This window comes from Dama dama, chromosome 11, assembly GCF_033118175.1.
Source record: "Dama dama isolate Ldn47 chromosome 11, ASM3311817v1, whole genome shotgun sequence".
NCBI lineage: Eukaryota > Metazoa > Chordata > Mammalia > Artiodactyla > Cervidae > Dama > Dama dama.
In genome coordinates this window covers 7243916-7261936 of record NC_083691.1, presented here as the reverse complement: position 1 = coordinate 7261936, position 18021 = coordinate 7243916, and the positions used below count along the sequence as shown (strand labels likewise).

Below are 18021 nucleotides of genomic sequence, written 5' to 3'. Positions count from 1 at the left end.
AGCCTCCTTCTTTCCTCCGCCCCCATCGTAGGCCCTTCGCGGCCACCTCCGATCCCCCCAAACCCCTTGGCTCTGGAGTGTCCCCGAGAACTTCGCCTCGCGCGTCACCGGGACCCAGAGCCCAGCGGACTCCTGGGACTGGCTTGCGTCCGCCTCTCGGCGGCTTAGGGTGGGGGTGGGGGTCCTCGCGGCTGCAGCCCTTCCTCTCCCTGCGGGGGGCGTGAAGGCTGGGGTGGGGGCCGTGAACCGTCTTGCGCGGGGTGGGGGGTGGGGTGCTTGCGCAGCCAAGGGGAGCGCAGGGGCGAGAAAGCGAGCGAGAGCACTGGGGAGACAGCCAGGGACCGAAGGAGAGAGAGAGAGAGAGGGAGAGAGAGAGAGAGAGGGGCGGCTATCAAATCGAGAGCTAGCTGCCTCTTTGCTTTTTCTTTCTTTCTTTCTTTTTTTGCCCTCCCCTTCAGTCTGTCTTTCCTATCCCCTCTTAAGCTGGAACCACCCCGCGCGCCCCTGGGCCCGAGGCGCGGCTCCAGATGTGAATTTGGTTCCAGTGGGGAGGACGCGAGCTTCCTCGGGGCCTTGGCACATTCTCCCACTCTGAGGTCATTCCGTAGGTGGTCAGAGCGCAGAGCGCGCCTGGAGCCTTCCTGCCTCCATCCACTGGGGAGGGAAGAAGAGAGGCGGGCGGGAGGGCGCGGAGAGGGAGAGGGGAGGGGCGCGAGGAGGGAGGGAGACGCCGCCAGCACACCACCAAGTGGCACCGAGCAGTGATAACAAACTCAACTTAAAAAAAAAAAAAAAAAAGGAAAAAACTTCCCCAAGTTGCAGCCGGAGATGTGCGGACGTGCGGGCGGAGGCGCAGGGCGGGGACTGTGGGTGGCCCAGCAGCCCCCGAAGTCCCCCGGCGGCTCTCCCCGGCCCAAGAGAGCTCTGAGTTGAGGCCGAGCAGGCTCTGCGCCCCTGGCTGGGTTAGGAAATGTGATGGTGGCTCGTTCGGCTTCCTGCTGGAGATCCTGGGGGGCGGGGGCGGGGGGAACCGGTTCCCGTGGGGGGCAGGCAACTCTGCAGAGGCGGGGGGGCCGGGGAAGCGCGCAGCACCAGCTTCTTCCCCAGCACTCTCCCATCCCTCTCCCACCCTCGGCCCTGCGGATGTGGGCAGCTCCTGCCCTCCCAGGCTAGGAAAGCTGGGCTTTGCAGGAGGGTAGGTGTCTCGTGTCACCTCCCTCTATCCTCCCCGCCACCTCCAGGCCGACCTGAAAACAAGGCACCGCCATCCTCTAGAGTCGACTTTTTTATTAAGATTTTAAATTTAAACAAATCATCTGAACAGTTTTACCCGGTTGATACACAATTCAGAATGCACAAAAATACAGGGCAAGGAGGGAGAAGGGCCAAGAAAGGAAGGGTTGGCAACTTGTTTTGGAGTCCACATGGTGCTGATGGCAGAGAACCAGAGGGGCTGCAGGCGAACCCCACCTTTTTTTTTTTTTTTTTTTTACAACAAAAGGCTTTAAATTAAACAAAATCTATCAAGCTGAAGACACAGGACGGGGTTCTCACGGGCTCGAACAATGCTGGTTTCATGAAATGCAATCGAAGGCTGAACCAGGATAGTGCAACTTAGAAGCACACACACACACACACACACACACACAAACACCACATCTGACCAGGAACTTAGTGAAGTCTCCAACGCAGTCGGCGGTCCCGGCCCCTCCCTCTCTCGGGGCCGCCGGGGATCCAGGTGAAGGAATCGACTTCCTTTTTTGTTTAGTGGGGACCGCAGTGCTGGGCATGATGGGAAATGTAGTCGGCCGTGCCCGCCCCCCACCCCTTCCCTAAACAGTGTCCGAGAGTGTCGGGGTGTCCGGCGCCACCCCCGAGTCTGGAAGACGGGTGGAGGAGGGGAGGATAACAGAGCCAGAGGGGCGGGGAGACGAGGGGTTCAAGACACCCGCCCCGGGAAGAAAAGAAAAAAAGTTGAAGTGTTTTCATTTCTGCCTTCTCATTTTGAGAACTTTGGAGGCCGCCCCCAGAGAGGAAATGTGACCCAAACCTCCCTTTCGGAGATAGAGTTTGCCTTTGTTTTTGCTCAGGATTTCACAAGACCCATTCCTCACCCCGCGGAGGGACTCGAGAGAACAGAGCTCCGGGCTTCCTGGGTCTGACAACTGATTGGAATCGGCGTCCGGGACCCCGCGCCCTCCTGCGCTGCGCCCCCGGCGCGCCCCGTCGGTCCCGGCGCCCTGCCTCGCCCCCCGGCTGCCCGGCACCTCCTCCGGGCAGCAGCCCCTCCTCACGTGGCTGGCTCCTCGCTAAACACCACTGCAATCACTACAATAAAAAAAAAAAAAAAAAAAAAAAGAGTAGGAGAAACACAAAGCATACTTAAATAGGCGCTTTTTCTCTCTGCAAAAATAAAGTCCAAGATCTTAGATTTCTTTTTTTTTATTTTACAATTTATAAAACATCAGCCCTCTCCCTCTGCTCGCCCCCTGCTCAGCCCGAAGTGGCCGGGCGCCCGTTCGTTCCCTCCTCTCGCCCCTTGGCCGAGTCTTTGTCTGGCCCCAGCCCCGCGGGGCCCCGGGTCCCCATGCCCTCGGGGGTCCCTAGAAGGCGACAATGGCTCGAGTCCAGGCGCCGAGGCTGGCGAGCGCCTGCTTAGCGCACAGCTGCCCGTTGAGCGGCGGCGGCTGCTCGGAGGAGTCCGGCTGTCGGCTCACCAGCCCGGAGAAGCCCGAGCCAAAGATGGAGATCAAGTTTGAGATGTTGGACGCGTCCGGGGATGAGTCCGGGCAGAAGTCCTCGAAGCGAGCGCGCTTGCAGGGGGCGAACGGGACGCCCCCGGGGGGCTCGGCCCCCAGGTCGCCCGCATCGTCGTCGTCGTCGTCCTCCTCCTCCTGGCCAGGGTAATACTTGCGCTTGCAGCCGGTGGCGGACGCCAGGCCGGGTCCCGGGGCGCCCTGGCCACAGCAGGGGCAGTGGGCGGAGGCGCAGCAGTCCTGGTGCAAGTAGCCGTTCTCCACCGTGGTCACCACGTGAGTGTCCAGGTCCAGCACGGTGGTCTGGCTGCTGCAGTGCACGCCAAAGTCCGAGGGGGCCGGGTACGCGCCCCGGTAGAAGCCGGGGGAGGAGGCGGGGGCCGGGGAGGCGGGCGGGGAGGCGGCGGCCGCGGCCTGAGGGGCGGCCCCAGGGGGCGCGGAGGGCGCGGAGCAGGCGGCCGAGGCGCGAGGGTCCCGCGGGCAGAGAGCGGCGGGTGGCGGCGGCGGCGGCAGCGGCGCAGGACCCGGCTGCAGCGGCTCCAAGGGCTGCCCGCGGTGGGGCGCGCCGTGCGGCGGCTGGAGCGCGGCGCACCCGGGCAGCTCCGAGAGCGCCCCCGCGCCGCCCGCGGGCGCCCCGGCCGCTGCCGCCGCCGCCGCGCAGCCCCTGGGCGCCGGGTGCTGGTGCAGCTGCTGCTGGAGGTGCAGCTGGTGGAGCTGGTGGAGCTGGTGCAGCTGGTGACGGGCGACCGGTTCGCGCGCCTCCGCGTCCCCGCCGCCGCCAAGTTGCAGAGGGCCGAAGTCGGCCGCGCTGGCCGGCATGCCCGGCGCCGCGTACGCGAGGTGCTGGTGCTGGTGGTGGGGCGGTTGCTGCTGCTGCTGCTGCTGCTGCTGGCGCCGGTAGAGCTCGGCGTAGCGCTCGCTCAGGTAGAGCTGGCGCGCGTTGCGGAGCACGTAGGACACCAGGAGGTTCTTGTGCAGCTTGATGCCGCCGCGCTGGGTCCGGGAGCTGTGGATCTTGCGCAGGGAGATGCTGATCAGGCTCTGGGCGTCCAGGGCGCACTCCATGCTCCCTTGAAGACGGCGGCGGCGGAACAGCCGCGGCCGTTGCTGCTGCTAAGGCTGCTGCTGTTTCGGCTTCCAGCCGGCCTCCGGGACGCGCTGGGCAGGGGAAGCGGAGCCCGGGTCGGCGGGTCGGCTGCGCTCCGAGAGGAGCCGCCACCATGCGCTGCGCGCCACCCGCGGGCTCGTGCTCCACAGACGGCGCCAAAGCAATGAGCCTCGGCCGGCCCGGGCCCCAGCTATTTAGCCGGGCGTCCGGGCCCCGCCCCACACCTGATAAGCCAATCAGAGCTCCCCAAACCTCCCGAGTGACAGACGCTGCCCGCCCCGGGGCCACTAAGCTGGCCAATCAGACCAAGGCGGTTCCTTTGTGCTATTCAAATACCGAACGGACCCCGGGCCTCCAACGCCGCCACTGCCTCGAATGTTCTCATGGGGTTGCCGCGCCGCGCGGGACTTGGAGTCACGGGGGCCGCTGTCTGCGACGTGGCCGCCTCGCAGCCGTCACGTTGGAGCCCGTGGCAGCCCTCGGCCTAGTTCCTGGGAGCCCAGGGTCTGTTCACCTGCGTGCTGCTGCGACGGCTCCTCCCCCTTCCGCATGGCTGGGCCTCACCTGCGGCAGGTGCGCGCAACTCCCACTCCCGGCCACGCGGCACCTCTTCTGATCTGTCGCCCCCCTGGGTGACCCACTGGACCCAAGGCTTTTGCAAGAGACTCGTGGGGCCGCCGGCTTGACCTGTGGGGACTCCTCAGGGGAAAGAAGTCCCCTCAGTCGCTGGGAATGTGGGATCTGACTCCTTGGCTTTTTGGTCGAGGGGCCTCAGAGAACACTCGGAGAAGGGCCGTCCTCTCCGTTGGTCTGATGGAAGAACCCCAAACATGGTGAATTTTGAATTCCCCAGATGGAGAAGGCTTGGAGGCGTGCCCCTGGCAAACACCTGAGGTCTAAAAGGCGTTCTGAGAGCTGACATCCAGTGTCCTAATCACCCGTCCTGTAACCTCTCCTTTCTTTCCTAACTAATAATAATGACAATAGGGACTATTATTATGTACCTAGTATGGGGGAGGCCCTTCCAGAAACCCCCTGACTCCCTCCCCGAGACTGCCTGCAGATAGGGACCTCAGTCTTAGAGGAGAAGGGTGACTCTAGGGAAATCATGCTGCTGAGGAACTCGCCAAATTAACTCTTGTTGATAGTTTTCCTTCTTGTCCTGAATCGTTCATGGGGCCACCTCCTTCCAGCTGGGAGCTGAGACGGTGGGGATTTTCTCCAGAGGGCTTTTGATCTGGACTGGTTACCCTGAAAGGGAGTGACTGCTGCTTAGAGTTGGGGGGGTGGTGTCCAAGGCACCTGGGTGGGAGGGTCTCTTTGAAGTGGGCAGGACATTTGCCTGAGGAGGGGGTCCTTGAGTTGGCCCTTGAAGGAGGAACAGGCTTCACAGAGAGTATGAAGGCTAGGTGGGCCTTGTGTGTGTGTGGAGGGGATGCTGGGTGGGAGGAGGTTTCAGGAGCAAACTTCTGCTGTTTCACCCTCTCCTTGGGGTTTCTTCCGAGTCTCTTCTTTTGTTGGGTCTGTTGTCCTCAGCACCTGCTTCTTCCCTTGGCAGGAGTAAAGAGACCCAGCCAGCCCACCCAGTACTCTCTCAGTATCCCCTCAGATTTAGGAATTCTCCAAGTCTGTTTCCTCCAACAATTTTTCAGCATCTACTCAGTGCCAGGCAGCAAGGATAAAAACAGATTTAAGGAGCACATACCCCACTTTTCAGATGAAACTTGGGGCGCTGACAGCAGAAGGGACTTGCCCAAGGTCCCACAGCTCCAGCTCTGGCATGCCATGTGCACAACCCCAAACTGGTCTGAGCCCCTGTGATCGGAAGAACCTCTTCTGCCCCCACCCAGAGAAGCCAGGATTGACACTTTATGGGAACTGTGAGAAAAGGTGTCTTACTTCCATTGTATTGGTGATCTGCTGACAGGGACACACAGAATACAACTTGTTCATGTGATAGTATTTGTAATAATAAAAATATACTGCTCCTTACCTCCCTAGGGCCTGGCTTAAAGACACACAAAGACTTCATTCTTTTATTTATTTTGTTTTGACCACACTGCAAGGTATGTAGGATCCCAGTCCCTGACCAGGGATCGAACCTGCGCCCCCTGCATTGAAAGCTCAGAGTCTTAACTTCTGGACAGCCAGGGAGATCCCTCATTCATTTATTTTTGAAGTCCACCTTTGAGATGTCATTACCATGTGGAGAGGAGTGGGAGGTTCTGTTTCTACAGTCAAGTCTGGGATGGACAGTGTCTGGCACGTTGCGAGAGTCTAAGAATGTATTATTAATGCTCATTTGGGACCTTCATTCTGTCTTTGCCCAGAATTTATTGGGGCAAGCTAAGATTTTGAATGTTTGTGTCTTGCTCAAGGTCACACAGTCAAGAAGGGGTGAAGGCAGGATTTGAACGCAGGTCTGTTTCCAGCAGTGGAACTTGCTTTAGGTTCTTTGAAATCAGCCACTTGCTTCTGCCATGGGTGAATCTGAGTCCAGTTCTCAGGGCTCAGCTCATGGTGAACGTAACCTTGATTGATCAACATCCCACCACTTTCCTGCCAACTGCTCTGAAACCAGGGCCTGTGGGATCCACAAAGAAGAAAATCTCTCTCACAGCTCAGCTCATCATTGACAGCTGTTCTCAGAGCAGCACCTCCTCACTCTGGGGGCCTAGATGGGACACCAGGGTAGGGAGGGAAATGGATTCCCTAGCCACAGGTTGAGGGCAGGGGAACCAGCCTCCCCTTCAGCCTCTGCCTCAAGTCTGAGCTCTGCTAAGGCTCTTCTGCTCCCTGGGGCCAGCTGAGGAGTGGTCAGTCCCGTCTGTGTGGCCCCATTCTTTGGGTCCTCCTTTCTGGGGCCCATGTTCACTTGGTCTCATCTCCTTCTCGGGAATGGAGAGGTGGGCTAGTGGAGAGGGCTAAGCAGTTGTCTAGCTTAATAAAAACCCTTGATCTTTTTTGGGGTGGCCTGGAGAGGGGGAGTTGCTGCAGCTGTTGTAAGGACACAGTTGCTGAAGGAGGTAATGCAACAGCTGAGCTATTTGGTGCCCCTGGGAACAGCGAAAACGGGAGGGTACACAGTATGAATTCACAGATATTTACCGAATGGGTGGGTCTCACACAAGGCTTCTGTTCCGATGGCCAATGGCTCAGAGCAGGGGACTACAGACCGTCCAGGGCATCGAGTATGTGTATGTATACATGTGTGTATGAATATCCGCATGCGCATGTGTGCCGGAGGGCAGGTCCAAGTGAGACAAGGCTTCTTGGGATGAAGAACTGGCCTTATTGGTCTGGGCGCCTGAGAAAGGTTGGGGCACTCACCTTTCCTCCTAAAGCTGGAGGATTACATCTGGCCCTGAGTCGCTGCTCTCTGGAGGAAGTTAATTCATGCCTAAATATTTACTGAGAGAGTGCTGGGACAGTGAAGAGCAGGTCACAAAACTATCGGGACTTGGGCTCCTGTCAAACCTCAGGAAGTGTCACTGGAGCTGCGAACACCTTGAAATGCCACTTAGGCCTGGGGACACCTTTGGTCACTGGGCTCAGAGGGGAAGACATGCCAGGAAGTTCCTAGTCAGCTTTGGGACTCGCCTGGTGGGTTCTCAGGGACCAATTTGGGGAAGAGGATGCAGAGGCAAAAAGGTTAATTGAAGGTCTGTGTTGGGAGAAGGAGGATTTGGAATTGACATATTCATTCCTTTGTTCATTGGCCAGAGAGATGTTTCTAGAATCTTACTCTGGAATCCCTGCAAATGGATTAGAGGGAACAAGTTGTGATCCTGCCCTCAGGAGACCACAACTCAGAGGAAAGCAGAGGAGATAAACAGACCAGATGACGCAGAGTGATAAGTCTATGATAGGAAGGAAGGGGCTGGAGGCGGGCACAGGAGGGTCCCCAAAGCTGTCCTGGAGAAGGCTTCCTGCAGGAAGCTGAGACTGGGAGGCCAAGGATGGGGAGGGGTCTTTTAGCAGAGAGAACAGCTTGAGGCTCAGCACAGGGCCTGGTATGCAGTAGGTGCTCAATAAACATTTGTGAAATCAATCAATCAGTAAGTGTAAGTGTGCAGAAGACACTGTTAGGATTGGAAGGGTCCTAGGCATCAGGCTGCCCCCGTCCCTAATTTCAGATAGGTAAACTGAGGTTCAAGGGCTTCCCAGATGGCTCAGTGATAAACAATTTGCCTGCCAACGCAGGAGATACGGGAGATGTGGGTTCGATCCCTGGGTTGGGAAGATCCCCTGGAGGCGGAAATGGCAACTCACTGCAGTATTCTGACCTGAAAAATCCCATGGACAGAGGAGCCTGGCAGGGTAGCAAAGAGTCGGGCATGACTGAGCAACTGAGCATACACGCACACAAACTGAGGTCCAGAGAGGAGGAAGGATGTGCTGAGTGTGTCGCCCAGAGATGGAACTGGAACCCAGACATCCCACCTCCCAGTCCAGCCTCTGGCTGCCCCAGCTTGCTGTCTCCAAGGCTTGGAGTGGGGGTTACTCCATGGGGACTGAGATTTGACACTGTGGGCAGTGGCAGAGAAAGCGTGGGGCAGGGCTGGATGCAGGGATCACTGTTGAGTCCTCTCTGAGGTTCGGGGTCCATGGTGCTTGGATGCGGGAGCCTGGTGCTACACCCTGCAAAAGTTGCTCTGTGGCTGTTGGGCACTGGGGAGCTTGGCTGGGGTCCCAGAGCTGGGGAACACCCCTCCTGCCCTGAAGACCCAGCATCCTGTCACTGTCCCACATACAGGTTAATGACCCGTCTGTGTTTGCCCAGCATGGTCCAAGGCAACAGGCTCAGTGCCCAGGAAGGCATCATGGCTCCTGGCTTCAAGGTCTTACATGTAATGTGGAAGGTTGACAGCAGCTTGGTTTTTTGGAGTTCTTGTTCTCTGCCAGCCACTGCCTCCCGTGCTGGTCTCCTTGAAGCCCCACAGCAACCTTTGAGGCAGGTTCGGTTATCATCTGCATTTTATGGATGAAGCATGTGAGGCTCACAGGGCTTGGGTGACTTGACTGGGCTCCTCCAGCAAGGGAGGAAAAGCGACTCTGATCCCAGGGCTCTGGGGCAGTGGGGGGGGGGGGGGCACCACGAGCAGCAGGGGAGGAGTGGAGACCCCTGCTGCTAGTTTTGGATTTGTTGGCTTTTGAACGAATTCTGTCCTTCCCGATGGAATGTGCATGCAGAGCGGGCGTGATCTCACCTGGGGGCCTCTGCCCGAGCACCTGGCACAGGTTGGGTGCCCATTTGTTTGTTCACTCACTCACTCACTCACTCACTCATTCATTCACTCACTCAATAACCAGGGACTGAGATAGTGAAGGACAGGGAAGCCTGGCCTGCTGCAGTCTGTGGGGCCGCAAAGAGTCGGACACGACTTAGTGACCGAACGGCAACAAATACCGGCCAATGAGCAGTCGCCATGCTAAAGGAACACCAGACAGCTCTGTCTGCCCAGAGCAGGGCTGAGAGGATCCTTTTAATCTCCTTGGCCAACTCTGATTGATTGGTAGTGTCTGCCTGGAACCCTGGGTTGGAAGGGATTTGGCGGGTGCGCCAGTTGATTAGTGATGTCTGCCAAGGGCTCAGCTGGGAGCCTTTATGGCAAACCTGCTGGGTAGCTGCCCCTGGGATGAGGACGGAGTGTCTGCTCAGTGCTTTGGACATCTGGGTTGGTTAAGCAGACAGAAAATGGGTTCTAGCCCCAGACTGGCCCTGTAACCCTCAGGAAATACACATCAGCCTTTTTGGGCCTCAGTTTCCTCATTTGTCACCTTTCTCCAGGAGGCACTGTGAGCATCAAATAACAGGAAAGTGTTTGAAGAGTTGAGGAGACTGGTAATGAAAGGAAATGGGAAACTGCTCCCCTCCCTCTTTTCTTCTTTCTCAAAATCTTGCCAGAAATGGAACACGCTGGGTAGGGTAGAGTTAATCCCAACGGTCCTCTGTGTGTGTGTGTGTGTGTGTGTGTACTGGTGGGTGGGGGGGCTCCTCAGTGGTTCCTGGCTCAGAGTTGTTTTTATAACTCACTTAGTACAGACCTTTGTCCCCTCCCTGGCCTCAGCTGGGAGTTTCTAAGGAGTAAGAAGCTCCTTGGATCTTAGGAACTGAATCTGAGAATTTTTGTTTGTTTGTTTTCATTTGACTGGTGGGAGCTGGTGTGTGTGCCACCTGCCTCCTCCACGTCCCCACTCAGTGATTAAAACTAGACCATTGTGCCAGGTGCAGAACTATGTTTAACATGGATTTTTCCCATTAATCCTCAAAACAGTCTGATGAGGTGGGTAGCAGAGTAATCCCCCTTTCACCATTGAGGAAACTGAGGCCCAGGGACCTGAAACTCGGAGGCCACACACCTCCAGGCTGCTGCTGGTCTGTGGGTACCAGGCTCTGATCTGAGCTAGAGAAAGACTGTCTCATTTGCCTTGACTGACTATGTCTCATCCTGGCTCTTCTGTCCATTCATCCATTTACTTCTTCATTCACTTCGTATTTTTGTTCTTTCACAAATGTTAAGTTCCCACTGTGCGCCAGGCTCTGCATCAACTCCTAGAACCACGACAACCCCACTCTCGAGGACCTTACTTACATTCTAGACCAGACAGGAAACAAGCAAAAAGTAAGCAGATAAATAAACAAGATTGCAAAGAGGGTGATAACGAAGTAAACAGGGCTTTGTGGTGGGGAATTGACCAGCCTCCCAGGCTCCCAAGCTCCCACCTCTCCCTGGGCCCCCTCCGTCCAACCCTTGGCCTTCCCCAGGCCCAAGTCCCTGCTTCAGAGGCCCAGACTCTCTAGCAATCTGTTCTGAGCTCAGGCTGCATTTCTGTCCCTCCTGCTCCCCACAACTGGTGAATTTTTAATGCTGCTTACATGGAACAGAGCAGAGTTTTTGTTTTTGTTTTGAGAGCATTTCTCAAACAACAACAAAAAAATCATTTCTCAAGCGTGTGTGTGTGAAGAAAGAGAGTGCGAAAGAGACAGCCCTGTGAGTACTGATGATCTGTCCTCAATTCATCTCCTGAGCTCCTTTTTATTTAGAGATTTTTAAAAACATGGGCCTAAATAGGATGTCAATTCCCACTTTGTGCTGGTGAAAGGGAACCTGGGAGGGCCCTCGATATCCATGTCCTTAGCAAACCCACCCAGCCCTTTGGGGACCTGGGCCCCATCATTACCTTTGTCATACAGATGAGGAGACCGAGGTGCAGAAATAAGAAGTATCTGTGTGGGTCCTTCCACTAATGCGTGGTGGAGAGGGAGGCTGGAGCACATGGCTTCACACTGCCTGCCCCATCACACACACACACACACACACACACACACGCTCAAGACAACTCTGGCTTCAAGAGGGGTGGAAATGAGGGAAGGACCCCAGCCTGTGACCTCAAAGGGGCTGGGAATAATCTGGCTGAGAAGGAGGAAGAGGGGAGAGACCTACAGGTTGGAGAGTGAACCTTAGTGGTTAGTGCTAGAGGGTCAGAACCTTTCCCCGGAACTGACCCCAGGATGTAGCAAAGTGGGTCTCTGCCTTGCGTCCTTGGTAGCGGCTCCCAGTGGCCTCCTCTTAGCCTACTTATTGAGCGCTTACTGGGTACTAGCCGCCAAGCTCTAGACATGAATCATCTTGTTGAATCCTCATGATAGAATCTATGACTAAGATTCTTCTGTTATCCTGTCCACTTTACAGAGGAGGAGGCTGAGGCTCAGAGAGGTGAATTGACTGCAATCTAGCCTGGCGTGCCTCCGGAGCCGGCTCTTTTAACCTTGACACCTGGATATGCAGGTGACCGGAAGAAGAAGGTGGCCTCCAGGACTCTGAGAGCTGAGGCTGGTGACTGTCCTTGTGAACTCATGAACCTCTGATGCAGGGCTGGTTCATCTTTTCAGCCTGATTTCACCGGTTTGTAGCGCTCAGGGCTGGGAGGGTGGTTCACTCCATTACTGAACCTCTCTGGACAGCGAGGCTAGAGCCTCATCTGCCCTTTGTGCAGTCTCCTCATGGCAGGATCTTTCCTCAGTGCCTGGTTTTCCTCCTTGGCAGTGAGGACATCATTAGTTCCATTCATTTCTTTTTTTAAAAAATAACTTTGTATTATTTATATATTTATTGGCTGAGCTTGGTCTTTGTTGCTGCACGGACTTTTCTCTAGGTACGGTGCATGGGCTTCTCATTGCAGGGCGATGTAAAGAGTCTCTCTTTTGTTGCAGAGCATGGGCTCTAGGGGGGCTTCCCAGGTGGCACTAGTGGTAAAGAACCTGCCTAGCAGCGCAGGAAACATAAGAGACGTGGGTTCGATTCCTGGGTTGGGAAAACCCCCTGGAGGAGGGCATGGCAACCCACTCCAGTATTCTTGCCTGGAGAATCCCATGGGCAGAGGGGCCTGGTGGGCTTCCGTCCATGGGGTCTCAAAAAGTTGGACTGCTACGTAGCATCCATGGGCTCTAGGGTGCGTGGATTTCAGTATTTGTGGCCTGTGGTCTCAGAGGCATCCCGGGCTCTAGAGCACAGGCTCAATAGTTGTGGTGCACAGGTCTAGTTGCTCTGTGGCATGTGGGATCTTCTCGGATCAGGAATTGAACCCATGTCTCCTGCATTGGCAGGCAGATTCTTTACCACTGAGCCACCAGGGAAGCCCCGCATGGGCAGAGCCCACAAACAACTCTCTGTATTTGGTACCTTGTCTAGTCCCTAACATAATAGGTGCCCAATTTCTATCTGTTCCATGAACAAATATTGTCTGTGTGAAAGGATCTTGGTGAGCAACTGTTTTAGCTTTGCATGGATTAGATGTGGACAAAATTTTTTTTAATGTTCATCTTGGCTACCTGATGCGAAGAACTGACTCTTTGGAAAAGACCCTGATGCTGGGAAAGATTGAAAGTAGGAGGAGAAGGGGACGACAGAGGATGAGATGGTTGGATGGCATCACCGACTCGGTGGATTTGAGTTTGAGCAAGCGCTGGGAGTTGGTGATGGACAGGGAGGCCTGGCGTGCTGCAGTCCATGGGATCGCAAAGAGTCAGACATGACTGATCAACTGAACTAGCATGGAAATCCCTCTTGAAAAGAAAAAAAATGTTTTAACCAATCTAATCCTTTCCTAGTCGGAGAAGGCAATGGCACCCCACTCCAGTACTCTTGCCTGGAAAATCCCATGGATGGAGGAGCCTGGTAGGCTGCGGTCCATGGGGTTGCTAAGAGTCAGACACGACTAAGCGACTTCACTTTCACTTTTCACTTTCACTCATTGGAGAAGGAAATGGCAACCCACTCCAGTGTTCTTGCCTGGAGAATCCCAGAGATGGGGGAGCTTGATGGGCTGACGTCTATGGGGTCACACAGAGTCGGACACGACTGAAGTGACTTAGCAGCAGCAGTCCTTTCCTAGTGGTGAACACAGTTTTTTTTTTTTTTAATTAATAAGTGTCGGGTTTCCCTGGTGGCTCAATGGTAAAGAATCTGCCTGCAGGAGACATGAGTTTGATCCCTCATCCGGGAAGATCCCGCATGCCTTGGGAACAGCTGAGCCCATGCGCCACAATTATTGAGCCTGTGCTCTAGAGCCTGGGAGCTACAACTACGGATCCCACATGCTGCACCCACCGAAGCCCCTGTGCCCTAGAGCCCACGCTCTGCAGCAAGAGAAGCCACCGTGATGAGAAGCCCGGCTCTGCAGCTGGAGAGGAGCCCCTTACTCTCTGCAGCTAGAGAAAAGACCCAGCACAGCCCAAGTAAATAAATAAGTACAATTATTAAAGAGAAAACAAGTGTCATTCATTGCTGATTTGTCCATTGATTCTCAGACGCATGGAAGGAGAGACTGATTCACTCTTTAACAGATGTGTGTGGGGTATCTGTTATGTGCTAATCCCTTTCAGGGCACTAGGGAAAGGGAAAGGACAGTCATTCTCCAGGGGATGCAATATACTCAGGGAGATGAAGTGATTTCAAGGTAATAGAAGCAGATGCCATTGAATTCCTTGGGACCATGGCTTGATTTCTCACCTGTAGTACCAAACACTGAGTTTAATCTAAGGCACCCATTCCCCACCCTGCCCTTCCCCTGACCTCAATCTAACACCCTTGAAATTTCTATGTGTCTTACCATTGATAACATCTTAGATTTGCTAAAGTCTGGATGTTTGACTCATTTGACTAATTAACATTTATTAGGCACTTCATACAACTTGCCCTGTCACCCCACATTTAGTTCTGACCCTGTGTTGATAAAGGCAGCCTGTTTGGTATTTCACAGTCGTGGGGAAGGGATGGGAACCATCATTTACTGAGAACTGAGTACGTACGAGGCCCTGCACTTGCTGGTTCACACCGCAGGACTTTCATACACCGTGTCGGGCAGCTTGCTGTATCGTCCCCAATCTGCGGACGAAGAGACCCGAGCTTTTCTGTGCTGTGATCCCTTGCTCAGTCGTGTTTGACTCTTCCCAACCCTGTGGACAGTAGCTCACCAGGTTCCTCTCTGTCCACGGGGATTCTCCAGGCAAGAATACTGGAGTAGGTTGCCATGCCCTCCTCCAGGGGTTCTTCCCAACCCAGGGATCAAACCCAGAAATATCCATCAACTACCTTTCACAGACAAGGAAGTTGAAGCTAAGAAAGTAGAAGAGACTGGATTATTGTTCAGCAATTCTTCACTCCCCTTCTCCTTGAGGTAGAATCATTTTTCCTGACCCACTGACTTTGGGCCACATGACTTTGGCCAAGGGACTGTGGGAAGAAGAGATGGTATGTCTCTGAAGAGGAGGCCTTGGGAGACAGTGCATGCTACTGCCCTACATCTTGCATGTTTGTGATCTGTCACAACAAAATACACCCCATTTAGATTCTGATCACAAAAGGAATTTGGAAACTCATGGGATGCATGAGCCCAGCTCACAGTCTGGAGCCAAGTTCAAGGGATCCACAGCCTAAAACAGAACTACCCAGTTGAGTCCAGACAACTGCAGCCAACCTACAGACCAATGAGAATAAATGAATAGGCATCCATTGGATCATAGAAAAAGCAAGAGAGTTCCAGAAAAACATCTACTTCTGCTCTATTGACTATGCCAAAGCCTTTGACTGTGTGGATCACAACAAACTGGAAAATTCTTAAAAAGATGAGAATACCAGACCACCTTACCTGCCTCCTGAAAAATCTGTATGCAGGTCAAGAAGCAACAGTTAGAATTGGACATGGAACAATGGGCTGGTTCCAAATTGGGAAAGGAGGCTGTATATCGTCACCCTGCTTATTTAACTTATATGCAGAGTATATCATGCAAAATGCCGGGCTGGATGAAGCACAGATGGAATCCAGGAGAAATATCAATAACCTCATGTATGCAGATAACACCACTCTCATGGCAGAAAGTGAAGAGGAGCTGAAGAGCCTCTTGATGAAAGTGAAAGAGGAGACTGAAAAGCTGGCTTAACACTCAGCATTCAAAAAACTAAGATCATGGCATCTGGTCCCAACACTTCATGGCAAATAGACGGGGAAACAATGGAAACAGTGACAGACTTTCTTTTCTTGGGCTCCAAAATCACTGCAGATGGTGACTGAAGCCATGAAATTAAAAGACACTTGCTTCTTGGAAGAAAAGCTATGACAAACCTAGACAGCATATTAAAAAGCAGAGACATTACTTTGCCGACAAAGATCTATCTAGTCAAAGCTATAGTTTTTCCAGTAGTCATGTATGGATGTGAGAGTTGGACTATAAAGAAAGCTGAGTGCCAAAGAATTGATGCTTCTGAACTGTGGGGTTGGAGAAGACTCTTGAGAGTCCTTGGACTGCAAGGAGATCAAACCAGTCAATCCTAAAGGAAATCAGCCCTGAATAGTCATTGAAAGGACTGATGCTGAAGCCGAAGCTCCAATACTTTGGCCACCTGATTCGAAGAACTGACTCATTGGAAAAGACCTTAATGCTGGGAAAGATTGAAGTCAGCAGTAGAAGGGGACAACAGAGGATAAGATGGTTGGATGGTATCACTGACTCGACGGACATGAGTTTGAGCAAGCTCCAGGAGTTGGCGTTGGACAGGAAGGCCTGGCGTGCTGCAGTCCATTGGGTCACAAAGTGTTGGACACAACTGAGCTACTGAACTGAGGAAGCTTCTGAGAGTTTGAGGCTGTTTGTTAAACAGCATCATTATGGCAAAAGCTGACTACTACATAAATGTTCAGTGATTTCATTAAGGTCACACAGCTAATGAATGGAAGAGCCAGGGTCTAGAATTTTGGTCTTTTTATACCCAGATGCTGGGAAAGATTGAAGGTGAGAGGAGAAGGGGCCGACAGAGGATGAGATGGTTGGATCGCATCACTGACTCGATGGACATGAGTTTGAGTAAGCTCCGGGAGTTGGTGATGGACAGAGAAACCTGGCATGCTGTAGTCCACGGGGTCACAAAGAGTCGGATACGACTGAGCAACTGAACTGAATTGAACTGATACTCCCAGTCCACTGCTTATCTGGAGGCTTCTGGTAACTAAGCCAGTAAAGAGAATAGAACCAGGGCTGAGGGTTCTGTGTAGGCATTACTGACTTTCTCTAGCTTGTTTTCTTCATTTGTCTATTGAAAATAGTAAACCCAGTATATACTGATGCATCTGTGCTGTTCTTGGAATTTCGTCACCATACATCTCAAGTTCGGAAATGGAAAGAAAACTGTGTATTTGCAATCTGTATTTTGTATGAGCTTTAAGGAACGTTGGCAAGGCAACTAGACAGAAGTTTTTCCTCTTATTGGGGGCTGTTTGATGGGTAAGCCAACTTTTTGCCAAAAGAATCCCTTTCTTAGGGACTTAATATCTTTTAGGTATATTTATGGATATGAATTTTCCTTTGAGTATTGCTTTGGCTGCACCCTGTAAGTTTTAGTGTTCAACGCTCTCATTGTATTTAATGTTCAAATAGTATGAAACATCAAAGTAGGATGTAATCTCCTTTCAAATTCCCTGTTTATCTCAAGAGTTAACTTGGAAAAAAGTATTCAAATTTCCACCAAGTTAGATTAAAAGAACCCTCTATAGCTATTAATTTAATTTTATTTCACTGTGTGGAGAATGTGCTTGACTTTGGAATTTGTTGAAATGATCTCTGTGCCTTCATACCATGATTATTATTTAAATGTTCTGTGGGATTATTGTTTTCAAGAATGCAAGTTTTTGATAGCTCCAAACACCTGTGAATACTTGTATTCCAGGTAAATTCACCCGACTCCCACTCCTTGGTATCATATACAAATGACAGAAAATTAGGGTACATTTGTTTTAAGAGAGAACTCTGCAAGGTCCAGCCCACCCTGGTGTCTGTCCTGCTGGTGACTGGGTTCCACGTCTTCCTCTGAAGGGATGGATGGGCTTTGTTGGTTGGCTCCTGCAGTGTTTGTTATAACAAACATGAATAAATCCTGCAAACAGGGAGTCCAAGTGGAAGAAGCAATTAATTAATATTTGACTCCTGCTGGGGATGTGTGGGAGTGGGTAGAAGAGGCTGATTTGGTTTTCAATTTTATTCACTTTTCTGCTTTCCCTTCCGCTAATTACTGCACTAAGCTCTTCTCTTTGTTGATAAAATTTGCATTTTGAAAAATGATCTGGGAGGTATTGAATAACTACTTGGTCACAATGAATTTTTCACAAATAAAATAACACTTCCACTTCTTGCACAGATTCTGGGCCACTTCCTGGGCTATGGTGGAGGTCAGGGCCATTGCTGTGGTCGGTTACCAGTTGAATGTGTGGAAGGCCAGTCACCAGCACCTACCTGCAGGGCTCCTCCCCCTTGCTAAACACTCCTGTCCACCATCTCACCGTCTCTATAGCTAGGCTATGGGAGTGGGACATGTATTGGCCCATTTTCCAGATAAGGAAACTGAGACTCGAGCAGGTTAAGTCAGTGGTTCTCAAACCTGGCTGTGCCTCAGGACCACATAAGGGCTTGTTAATTATGCAGAAGTGTATGGAGGGAGAGTAAGATCATAACGGCTCTCTGGAGTGGTGAGTCTAATCACCCCAGACTCCCCTCTGGCCTCCACTGCCAGTCAGCACTTCCTGCAGCCCAGGGGCAGCTGGGGAATTTTGGGTGGGGGTGGGGGATGTCAGAGGTGGGAGTGGCAGGAAAAGGTAGGAGCC

General features: G+C 53.0%; 1 protein-coding gene across 1 annotated transcript; it reads right to left on the bottom strand.

Moving 5' to 3' along the window:
- Positions 1-2426: 2426 nt before the first annotated feature.
- Positions 2427-4027, bottom strand: IER5L (immediate early response 5 like). The gene has a single exon (XM_061156171.1). The coding sequence runs from the start codon at positions 3819-3821 to the stop codon at positions 2604-2606; it is 1218 nt and encodes a 405-aa protein (XP_061012154.1). The 5' UTR covers positions 3822-4027; the 3' UTR covers positions 2427-2603.
- Between the last annotated feature and the right edge of the window lie 13994 nt (positions 4028-18021).

Coding starts and splice junctions, on each gene's coding strand:
- IER5L (XM_061156171.1), bottom strand. CDS start 3,821: ATGGAGTGCGCCCTGGACGCCCAGAGCCTGATCAGCATCTCCCTGCGC.